We start from the raw sequence: 12,287 nt of genomic DNA, 5'->3' as shown, positions 1-12,287 counted from the left end.
CTTTAAAACCTTTAGAAAGGAAAGTATAATAGCACAACTAATCTCATGCATTCTATCATAGAACTACTATGGAAAATAAGCAAAATGATTGCAAACATAGCAGCACAAAGATAACATTCTGCTCATTAATCTTTTTCTTTCTTTCACTGAGGAAACTTACAAAAGAAAAACTCATTTGCTTTAATCATCAAATTTATTCTTTTTTTCTCATTTATCTTTTGAGCTATCTAGACTGCATGATCATATGCCTAACATCTTTGCCCCCATTATAAATGCCAGAATAAAATATTAATCTCATGATTTAAGGAAAGAAGTCATAACATTCCACAATATCACATATTTCAGTTTTGCTACTTTTGACAAGTGTAGAAGTATTTCCTTAAACTACTAAATTCCAGAATTGAAAAGGAATCAGAGAAATTAGAGATATGACCCTATTATTGTTTTTGCATGATTTGAATAAACACAAATCTGATTGGATTTGTTATCACAGCCCTTCCTCTCAAGTAAAACAGAATAAATGTAGTTTATAATAACTATGAAATATTTAGAAACCCACAACAAGTGTAGAATCAGTTCAACATTAATATGGCACTAGACAATAACTCATATAAAACCTTGCACATTTTTTCATGGAAATAAACTAAAAGAGGGTCAGGACACTCCTCAGCAGAACAAGTAACAGCATCAGAGAATGCAATGAAGTGTAATGTATTCACAGCAGAAATCAACAGAAACCATCATTTACAAGCGGTTGAAATAAATGCAATGTTCACCTGTGTTCCCATCAGACAACACCAGTGGACCCATAGATATGGAAGCACTGTCATGGAGAGACCTGCGCTCTCTCTGATGGTGTCCAGAATTACAATCCTAAAAGAAAAAAGGGGAAAACATGAAACAGGGGTGCACAAAGGCTCCAGCAGAGGACAACCGAAATAAGTAGTTAAAGGAGAAGTCCACTTCCAGAACAAAAATGTACAGATAATTTACTCACCCCCATGTCATCCAAGATGTTCATGTCTTTCTTTCTTCAGTTGCAAAGAAATTATGTTGTTTAAGGAAGACATTTCAGGATTTTTCTTCATACAGGGGACTTCTATGCGGCTTCAAACGATCCAAAATGAGGTTGTAAACGATCCCAGCCGAGGAAGAAGGGTCTTATCTAGCGAAACGATTGGTTACTTTCTTTTTCTTTCACTTTAGTTTGGTAAAAATAATACAATTTATATACTTTTTAATGTCAAACGCTTGTCTTGTTTTGCTCTGCCTGAACTTTTGTTTTTTCCGGTTCATGACAGTTAGGGTATGTCGAAAAACTCCCATCTCATGTTTTCCCTCAACTTCGAAATTGCCCTATATCGCCTTTTTACCTTTTTGTTAAGGGTGTTTGATCTTCTTTGCATGTTCACTTTGCAAAGACTGTGTCTGTACTTCTGCAGCGATGTAGGATGATTTTGAAATGATTTTTGAAGTTGAGTAAGAAAATACGATTGGAGTTTTTCCACACACCCTAACTGTCTTGAACCAGAATACATAGCGTTCAGGGAGAGCAAGACAAGACGAGCGTTTGAGATTAAAAAGTATTTAAATTATATATTTTTAAGGAAAATAACTGATCGTTTTGCTAGATAAGACCCTTCTTCCTCATCTGGGATCGTTTACAACTGCATTTGGGATCATTTAAAGCCGCATTTAAACTGCATTTTGGAAGTTCAAACTCGGGGCACCATATCAGTCCATTATATGGAGAAAAAACTATTTCTTTACGACTAAAGAAAGAAAGACATGAACATCTTGGATGACAAGGGGGTGAGTACATTATCTGTAAATTTTTGTTCTGGAAGTGGACTTCTCCTTTCAGCAACTCTTTGGCCATTAAACATCATCACCATAGACATTAAGGGTCATATTCAGGGGCGGATTGGACATCTGGCAATTCTGGCAAATGCCAGAAGGGCCGGGCCATTTTTTAAATGTGGGCCGGTCAGTTTTTTTTTTTTTTTTTTTTAATATGTATTGTTTTTACATGCAGGCAGCTTTTATCTCTTGCAAGATGTGAATATGATGATGATGATGATGATGATAATAATAGTAATAATAATAAAAATAATAATAAATGTTAAGCATTTGGCCCAATCGGTGACGGCCGGCTGGTTTCGAGATGGGCCGACCCAATCCGACCCAATCAGAGGTTATGCAGAGTATCAAAACGTGGCAAGAATGTCAAACAGTAAGTGCAACACAAGCTAATTGTCAGAGATGGACCGTAAAAAAAAGGAAAGGCGGTGCCAAAAAGCTCTGAGAAAGCAAAATCAGACGCTGCCAAATGCATAAAATTAACTGAAATATTCTCGAAAGGGTTAAATTCGGCTGCTGCATTGGAGGACAGTAGCGCGGTAGAGGAGGTAAGAAAACAGAAAATATACTTCTAAGTCATTATACTAAAATAAACTGAGTAATTTTCACGCCTTTCACGCTACTTCTGACAGTTTTTGACAGTAACCTACACTGTGTTTAACAGTTGTAAACTTAGTGTAAAACTCCCGTACATTTTAAAATGTCATTATCAGCAGATAACGTGGGATTTAGGGTATACAGACTGCTGTATGCTACTAGCAATACAGTCGAACATGCAAAAGAACCTATAGCTATAGCCATAGTACTGTAGGCATTTGTAGTGAACTCTGAATACATAGCTAGTCTTTAAAGTAAAACATTAAATACATGCATAGATTACAGTATGTAATTAATCCTTAGGTAGGGTGGAACATAGACTTCTATTACAGGCAATAGTGTAATATATCTATGGAATAGTTAGACAATGTAAAATGAGACATTGGCTTGCTTATGTTCTCCCTTGACTGAATCGTGTGTTCATCTATTCAGAACTAGAATTTTACTTTATTCTTTCCACAAAGTTTCCAACAAGTACTGAGCATGCAAATCCTAACAATCACTTTGGGGTATCCATGTGGGTTGGTGTGTATGTGTGGTCTACAACAAATTAGAATAAACAAATTAAGGAATCAGAAAACTTATACAAATAAAGATACTAATTATTATTATTTAGTTTTTAATTTATGTATAAATTTGGTATAAACAGGTTCTTTTTGTTCCAGTCACATACATTAAATGTTTAAATATCTATTACATTTGATACTGCTATATACTGCTATATTATTTCACCATCTGTACACCAATATAAGTAGTGAATGTGCGTGTCCGTGGTGGGGGCTGTGTCGGTGTGGTAATGTGGGCTGGTGTGGCTACAGAGCCAGGGCTGAATTTTTGTCCCAGTCCGCCCCTGGTCATATTTCCTTGCTAATATTTAGTGTTTGATTTTAAAAATGTATCAAAAGCAGATTCGTAAACCAATCAGTTTTTAAACTCACCAGTGAGCAGTGATTGCTTGACAGAAGGCAAATGTGAACAGCACAGTGCAGGTAAAGCTTAGTGGAGTTTGCAGTGAAGATAAACATCCTGAAGGAGAAACGGCTGGATATCGAGAATAGCAATAATGACAATCAAAAAAATCAGATACATTCACTTGAAAATCATTCAGTTCAAAAGTGATTCTGTAAATCTTCAAACATTTATATTCCAGGTACAAAACATGAAACTTGTGCTTTAGTTCTAAAATACTGAAAGATAAAATTCTGAGGCAATGCTAAAAGTTACAATTACTGTACAGTTAAGCCTGAGCTTTAAGGAATAGGAACAGCTTTACTCATTAATGATGAGATCCCAGCAGAGACTGTAATCAGGATCATTCATATCAGGTGTAGCCCAACACGTGTCCATCACCAGGGCAAACTGGCAGCTGTCAACCCCCTCAACACGAGATTTGTTTTAAAATTACTTTGTTTTATATTCATTAAAATTCCACAGAACAAATCAAGACATGAGAGTCTGAGGAAAAAAACTGGTGAACTACTCCTTTAATAAAAATTTGTATTTGACTCCCACCTCTCCAGTGGGTTGATTTCCACATCCATGGTAAGTGTTTGTGTTTGAGGATAAACACAGCTGAAAGAAAGCTTAAGGATTTTCTCTGCTGATGAGACCTTCTGACCTCGGTTTCCCCAGAATAAAGTTACTATAGATGAAGTGGGTGCCGTTGGCCTGTGGACAATCGATATACATTTTTTTGCAATTTAACTCAAATGTGTATTTCAAAGAATTTTATGAAAGCAACGTTAGAAACACACAAGCAGTCAAGTGAAATAATGGTGTATTACATTTTTGTGGCCAGGTTTTGTGCACCCTTGCCCACTGAATCTTTTTGAGACTGGCATGACATTTGAATGTTCCTCCAAAACACTTTTTTTCCACTGTCACCCCAACATGGAGGACACCTGTTGAAGTGCTCCAGAAATTGCTCTGTAAACCTAATTTCTGAACATCTCTTCTCAAGTTATTTTTTTGCATCATCTTTGGTTAGTAAATTACATTTTTTTTATTCACTTTTTATTCAACATAGTTTTTGTTTTTTTGTAAAGAAAATATCAATGTTTCCATATGGCAACACTGTACCACAGTGGAATTTAAGTAATTTATTTCCCCATTGGGATTTTTATAAATAGTAACATCAATAATATGATTGCAATTATGTTTAGTGAAGTATAGTTCTGTTTATGTATGAATAAGGAAATTATTTATTGTTTTCAGAAAATGAATACAGCAATATTTCACGGAAAGGGCAATAGTTCAGAGTTGGCTCTTCAATGTGATGTCAATGAGCCTTCAGTGACTGTAATGATGAGTGTGTTTGTGCATATGCGTATGGCAGATTTTGATGGAAATTAAGATTGGATGCATCAATTTCTAAAAGAAATGTAACAGAAAAACTACTTTTTTGGCAATTTTTTTTTCATTTAGGTACACAGTTGCCATATTTTTGCCATTTTTGAAATAATTTTAAAATATGTAGAATACTTGTAGGGAAAAGCACATTACCTGTGCAGTATCCTGAACACCAGATTTCTGGTTTCACAAGTTCATAGACATAGTAATTGTCTGAACATGCTTTCACTCTGATGGGGTTTGACTTGAAGTAACAGCAGCCACCCCAATAAGACCCTGTACAGACCTCTCTGGTCACCACTCCATCCTCTATGTGAGGGTGAGGACCACTGAGCCACAGATTATAGTATGTGTTACAGCTGTATGAATTAACACAGGTCTCTGACATCTGGATGTTCATTCCATAGTAGAATATACTATGGAATATTATAACCAGTGGTGTCCAGTCAGACCCAAAATAAGTAGGGGTTTGAGCATTCACAACCCTTCAAAATAAGGGGTAACACATTATACTGCATAAATAAATAGGTCAAACATTATTTTGTTAGTTTCTTATCAACTACGCAAATAAGAAAACATTTTTTGGCAAGGAAATTAAACTGTGTGGTAATATTACAACATGCTCATACACAGTATGCATATTGAACGTTAAACAGTTGGTTTAAAGTTGTGAGATTTGAGGAATTGTGTTAAAAATAATGTAATCGTTTGGTGATTGCTGTATGGGTGGCTGTTGGAAGACTTACAAAATGATTAATGAACTGCAAACCACTAGTCTAACTGGTTAAAACATTTATTTCCTTAACCAGTTCATTATGATGTATATTACATAATCAAATACATAGCATTTGTTCATGACAATTAAAGATACAGTCCAGTGTTACCACCACATCCCGTATAATTCAAACACCACTCAGACATCTGGGCACTTTCTCCATTCAAATACAGTCGATACCAGCCACTCCATTCAACACGGGTGTCATCATGTTCATAATAGTACTGATATGGGCTTTGCCATATGTCTCTCCAGTATTCATCAAGATTGGTATAACATTATTTTACTCCAGGCATAAATAGATATGAATGTAGCTGGAATGATGGCAAGTCAGTTTGTTTTGTTTTGATTGACACCTTTGTAAAACAACCTTAAAAACACCTGGGGAAATCAAAGGTTGCTCTAAAAACATATGCTAATCAATTTAATAATATGTCAGTTTGTTCTGTTTTTAATAATGTTTAAACATCAACTAATGATTACATTAAAAACTTTAGAGTCCATTTGAAGACCACTGCAGGGATGCAGGTGGTCAAGTAATATGAAGTTTGTGAGATGTGCAAACTAACAAGATCATAAGAGAAATAAATAAATAATTATTAATGTATTTTTAGAGCACCTAACAAATCAAACCTTCAACCTAAAATAAATTGTTATGTCCTTTAAAGGGATAGTTCACCCAAAAATGAAATTATGTCATCATTTACTCACCTTCATATTGTTCTAATTCTGTATACCCTTCTGTCTTTCTTTTAAGCAGCTGGGAAACAGCACACTAGTTAGCAGTTTAGCACCAGACAAATGAATAAGGGTTCTAATATTTAGCAACAATGAGGACAAACATCAGCAAATAATATTCATTGATCTAGATTTACAGAGACTGCACAGAATAAGGGTAACGTCCCATGATTTCATCATTTAAACAAAGGAATCAACTCTGGCCTGTTCTTTAAGGAAGTGAACACTATATTCACACGTTTACTAGATGAGAAATGTTCTACTGCACTTTCCTCCTCTGCTCATTATTCTTCAAAAATCCATGTATTTCACATTAATGTGCCATGACTGAAATGCCTTCCCTTGAAAATGTACAAAACGTAGGAGTCATCGTTATAAAACATTTATTGCATAAACAGTAAAATGTGTGTTTCTTTCTGATTGATCTGGATGTGTCACTGTTAATTTAGCTTTCTAATTGTATTGTACTGATTAAATGCTGCTCCTATTTTCAATGTGCTTTGCATACATATACATATTTTACTAAATATGCATTGAACTTCTTCAGCAATGGGCTTAGCACCAAAAAAAACAAACAAACGTGCAGCACAGTGTGTCTCAGGAAAAGTACTGTGTGTTTTCCTTTTTGTTTAGTCAAACTGGGCCGTCAGGTTTGGCGTCATTTTTTTATACGCTGCAGGGCAACATTGGAAATCATTAGATTAGATTTTTCAAAAGATTTACCACAAATATCATTTAGAGGTAAAATCACTGCAGGCCTCTGAACATGCATTTTCAGCAGTGAATTAGAAGAGAAGTAGGAATACTTAAGAATATCAGATGATTTTTTTTTTGGACATGACCTTATGCACATATTTCCATCATTCTGTGCTATGCAGCTGTTCAATTTCAGTTTCTCTTTATCTTCTTGAACTAAGAACTAGAAAATTACAAATACAATTGTTTATTTAAGCAGTGTCTGAACCTCACCTTGTCTTACACAAGAACAATTCAACCAGTGTGGCAACATTCTTCAAAACCTTTAGAAATGAAATTCGAAACACTTCTCACACTTTATTATTGACAGTACCAACATCATGGAAAACTATTTAAAAACTATTTAAAAAGATAACACTATCATTAATCTCTTGCAATTCAAAATGCAATTCTTACTGCATTTCTATGTCCCTGTTATATATGGTATTAAAATACTGAAAACAATATTAAAATCAAATTTTTTAAAAGATAGTACTGCACTTGTACTATGAAATGATAAATACACAGTTTATTTAGTTTAGTTTTTTTTATTCTCTGATCAAACTGTTAATAGCTAAACATGCTTTCTTGGGAACAACTGTTTTAATTGTAAATTAATTTTACTGTGTTTAACTAATTTCACTCTACAACATTACTGTGAAGTCTAATTATACTGTTTAGTTTGATAATATCAATGACAATTAAAAAAAATATTTAAATTGTTAAAATTATTAAAATAAACTCATTCTTTATAATAGATGTGACTAACTTTACCTCTTACTTTCCATCATGTACACTGACTAGATGATTTCTGGAAGTCTACTATAGAAATACCTTCCTGATCTATAACATACGCATAAAGCTTTTTTTTTTTTTTTTTTTTGAACTGAAAGGAACAATACAGTATGAATGACACTTTTAATTTTATTTTTAGTTTTTACATGATTTGAATAAACATCAATCTGATTGTCTTTGTTACTGTAGCACATTTTCTGAATCAATAATATATAACAATCCATGTAAATGATTAAGTATTTTTAAGTAGTCCACATGATATAAGGAAACAATTAGAAACCCCAAACCAGTGTGGCATCAGTGCCAAAGTCATAAATATGCTACTAGTAAATCTGCTGTATGTGTGTATAAACTAAAAGAGGGTCAGGACACTCATCAGAGGAACAAGTAACAGCATCAGCGAAGCACACAAACAAGAAGCCTCAGATACCTTCACTTGCTCTGGGACTGACTTATCTGTAAACAGGGAATATAATGCATTGAAGTGTAATGTATTTATGGATTAAATCATTGTAAACCTTTATTTACAAATGATTAAAATAATTGAAATGTTCACCTGTGTTCCCTTCAGACAACACCAGAGGACCCACAGATATGGAAGCACTGTCGTGGAAGTCCAGAGACCTGCGCTCTCTCCAGTAGTGTTCAGAGTTACAGTCCTAAAACAGGAAAAACAGAAAACATGAAACAGGAGTGCACAAAGTCTCCAGCAGAGAGCAACTTTGGTCATTAAACTTCATCACCACAGACATTAAGGGAGATATTTCCCTGCTGATATTTAGTGTTTGATTTAATCAAATAAAAGAGTGGCAAATTTATAAACCTTCAAATATTTTCAACTCACTAATGAGCAGCGATTGCTCGACAGAAGGCAAAGGTGAACAGCACAGTGCAGGTAAAGTTTAGTGTTGTTTGCAGTGAAGATAAACATCCTGAAGGAGAAACGACTGGATGTCGAGACGCCGTTCTGCAGCAGCTTCACTGTGTCGTCATTTGGATTGGGACACCTGAGAATAGCAATCAACAAATCAAATTAAATTTCAATAGAGATATTCAACCTTAAAGAGATTTCCTGTAAAATTTATCTGTGCTTTACAAAATAGAAACAGCTTTACTCATTAATGATGAGATCCCAGCGGAGACTGTAATCGGGATCATTCACAGGTGTAGCCCAACACGTGTCCATCACCAGGGCAAACTGGCGGTTGTCAACCCCCTCAACATGAACTTCCACATTCATCTTCTGGTTGAGCTCTGCATCCACTTTACCAGTGAAGGGCCGGGTAAACTCATCATCCTCATATGGAATCATCCGAACCTGATATCTCCCTTCACCAGCGGGAAGAGTCCTGTGCACAATGCTGTTGACATAAAGATTTGTTTTAAAATTACTTTGTTTTAAGGGTAAAACATATATTCTTGGTTTAAAAATACCAAATACCATATTTACTTTTTTTTTCTGCTTAAAAGATTACTTCACACAAAATCTCCCATCGTTATTCACTGAAAATTTTACCATTCACAATATTCTCTTTGGTGCATTCATGAGAGCTCATTCGAGAAGTAGTGATGTCCGAATTGGAAGTGATTTGATTATCTGATCTTTTTGTCAAAATGAATTAATGAATTAATTTGTATAGGTAATATAGACCATTTTTCATAATGCATTTGTGGTGCTTTTGTTTTCTTTTTGAAGCTTAAAAGTCCTCAGGATGATTGAAAAGTGGGACCAGTAAAATTCCACAGAACAAATCAAGACACGAGAGTCTGAACAACATGATGAGAAAAAACTATTTTGGTGAACTACTCCTTTAACAAAAATTTGTATTTGACACTCACCTCTCCAGTGGGTTGATTTCCACATTCATGGAAAGTGTTTGTGTTTGAGGATAAACACAGCTGAAAGAAAGCTTAAGGATTTTCTCTCTGCTGATGAGACCTTCTGACCTCCGTGTCCCCAGAATAAAGTTACTATAGATGAAGTGGGTGCCATTGGCCTGTGAACAATAGATATACATTTTTTGCAAATTCAACTCAAATGTGTATTTCAAAGAACTTTATGAAAGCAACATTAGAAACACATAAGCAGTCAAGTGAAATAATGGTGTATTACATTTTTGAGGCAAGGTTTTGTGCACCCTTGCCCACTGAATCTCTTTGAGACTTTGAGTAGTCTCCACAAGATTCTGCAGGTGGTCAAATCTAACTGCTGGTTCTTTCAGGTATTAAAATGTTTGGATGGTGTATCTGAATAGATTATACATAATTAGTCCTACCACAAGATTTGTGCCACAGATGTGTTCATCGTTATCAAAATGGAAATCCACTCTGCCATTCTGGATCGTTCCTTTGCAGCTGAGATCATTGAGGTGTAAGACGTCAGCTGAAAAACCAGCCTCAAAGAGCTGACAGCGAGACAAAGACATGGAGCCAGAGCTGCTTTCACAGGTTTCTGAGAAATCTGAGAGAAAAAAAGACCAATGTAATTAATGACTGAAAAACAGTGTCTTTTTTCACATTTTGTTGTGGAATGATACCAACCAAAAGAGTCAGGTTGTGGTTTGGGTTGGTCGTTGTTACATAAACATCCGTAAACACCATTTTTCATCCCACACCTTTCATTCTCAGAGCAGGCAAGTTCAGAACAGGGATTTCTATAAACTAGGAGGAGAAGTTGATTTATAAAACAGCGTGTGCTAAATGCAAAAATGTTAATGTAAACATAAGCACTGCTTAGTAACCCACATAATCAACCAATTTGCAGCTTATATAATGCAGTGCGAATATGATTATGTTAAACATTCTGGACCCTGGATTCTAGATTATTGTTCTTAGTCTCAAACACAATTTTTTTTTTTTTTTTTTTTTTTTATCAAACACACAGTGCCTCCTTTTTTTCAAATTAGTAATATAATCTTGGACACATCACTCAAACCAGCAATAGCAGATGCTGAATTGCGTACACACGATGATCTGTGTTAAATTCTGTACATATGTCATAACACATAACATGGATCTTATTTGTTCACATAAAACAATAATCTTCCAGATTTTTATACAACACATTGTAATACCTGTCGTTGTCTTTGGCATTACAGTAGAAGAGGCAGTATTTATCTTCCCTGCATCTGAAAAAAGAATATTACATGATTAAATGATCTCACAATGATCTCTTACATAAACAAAGGGCACATGTAAATATATTTACCTGCACAGTATGCCAAACTGCAGGTAGTTGGACTCACAAACTCATAGACGTAATAATCTCCTGGACAGGCTTTGACTTTAATGGGATTGGATTGGAAATGGCAGCAGTTATTGCTCCAGTGACCGCAGACATCTCGAGTGACCACTCCATCCTCAACTGTTGGATGTCCTCCGTTCAGCCACAGTGGAGCATGAGTGCCACAACTATACTCATCAACACATGTGTCTGGCATCTGAACACTCTGACCCTGAATGAAGAGACGGTACCAGCCGTTCCAGCTGACCCAAGTGTCACACATTATTTGAGAGGAATGTTGATTGTTGGTGGATCTCCATGAATCATTCAGGACATTGTAGTTGTAGCAGGGGTCAACAGGGGGAGCTGTTGATGTGGACACATTAGAAAAATACATTACATTGAAGGATTTTATGTAGGTGCTTTTTTGAAGGTATATTACGTACATGAAAGGCTATTATGCAGTTTAAATGTATATTTTAAGAAATGCATTCTGATGGTTTCTGCAAATAGTGTGGGGTTACGAATTTTTGGTTTATTCTGGAAAAAAAAAGTTCCTAACCCTCTATGGTACAGAGCTGCCATATGGCAAATTGCAATATGGTAATTAAAAGGGCCAGCCTTAAGGTAGTCAATAATGTGCTGTTTTTAAGCCGCATGATATTTAAATGTTCCTCCAAAACACTTTTTTTCCACTGTCACCCCAACATAGAGGACACCTGTTGAAGTGCTCCAGAAATTGCTCTGTAAACCTAATTTCTGAACATCTCTTCTCAAGGGGGATTTTTTTTTATTTTTTCATTTTGGTTTTTACATATTTTTATTCTGCAAATCAATTGATTTTGTTGTTGCCATATGTTACTGTACCACAATGGAAATTAAACTACCCTATTTGATTTTTTCAATAGTAAATTGCAGACATTTATTTGAAGTGTTTATTGAAGTATTTTATTTATGTATAAATAAAAAAAAAAAATATTTCAAAAGGGCAATAGGAAGAGTCCAGAGATGACTCTTCCATGTGTGTATGGCAGATTTTGATGAAAATTGAAATTTGATGGATCAATTTCTAAATGAAATGTGCATTTCAATTGAAAAGAAAACCATAATTTAACAGAAAAACTACTTTTTTGGCCATTTTCTATTGTGGTACACTGTTGCCATATGGCAACATTTTCCTAAATTCCCACCCAAAAATCTTTTTTTTAAAAATCT

At 35.0% G+C, this 12,287-nt stretch overlaps 1 protein-coding gene across 1 annotated transcript in view; it reads right to left on the bottom strand.

Annotated features, from left to right (window-relative positions):
- The window catches only part of LOC127174217 (uncharacterized), a 53,836-nt gene that overhangs the window by 26,429 nt on the left and 15,120 nt on the right, over positions 1-12,287 (bottom strand). The window contains 12 exon segments of the mRNA XM_053825508.1: positions 777-873; positions 3,396-3,498; positions 4,960-5,135; positions 8,203-8,305; positions 8,406-8,508; positions 8,694-8,856; positions 8,965-9,210; positions 9,689-9,846; positions 10,126-10,310; positions 10,391-10,510; positions 10,924-10,977; positions 11,058-11,438. Coding sequence (XP_053681483.1) covers positions 777-873; positions 3,396-3,498; positions 4,960-5,135; positions 8,203-8,305; positions 8,406-8,508; positions 8,694-8,856; positions 8,965-9,210; positions 9,689-9,846; positions 10,126-10,310; positions 10,391-10,510; positions 10,924-10,977; positions 11,058-11,438 — 1,889 coding nt within the window.

The sequence above is a fragment of the Labeo rohita genome, chromosome 12 (assembly GCF_022985175.1).
Source record: "Labeo rohita strain BAU-BD-2019 chromosome 12, IGBB_LRoh.1.0, whole genome shotgun sequence".
In the NCBI taxonomy this organism is placed as follows: domain Eukaryota; kingdom Metazoa; phylum Chordata; class Actinopteri; order Cypriniformes; family Cyprinidae; genus Labeo; species Labeo rohita.
This window is presented reverse-complemented; position numbering and strand designations above follow the sequence as displayed.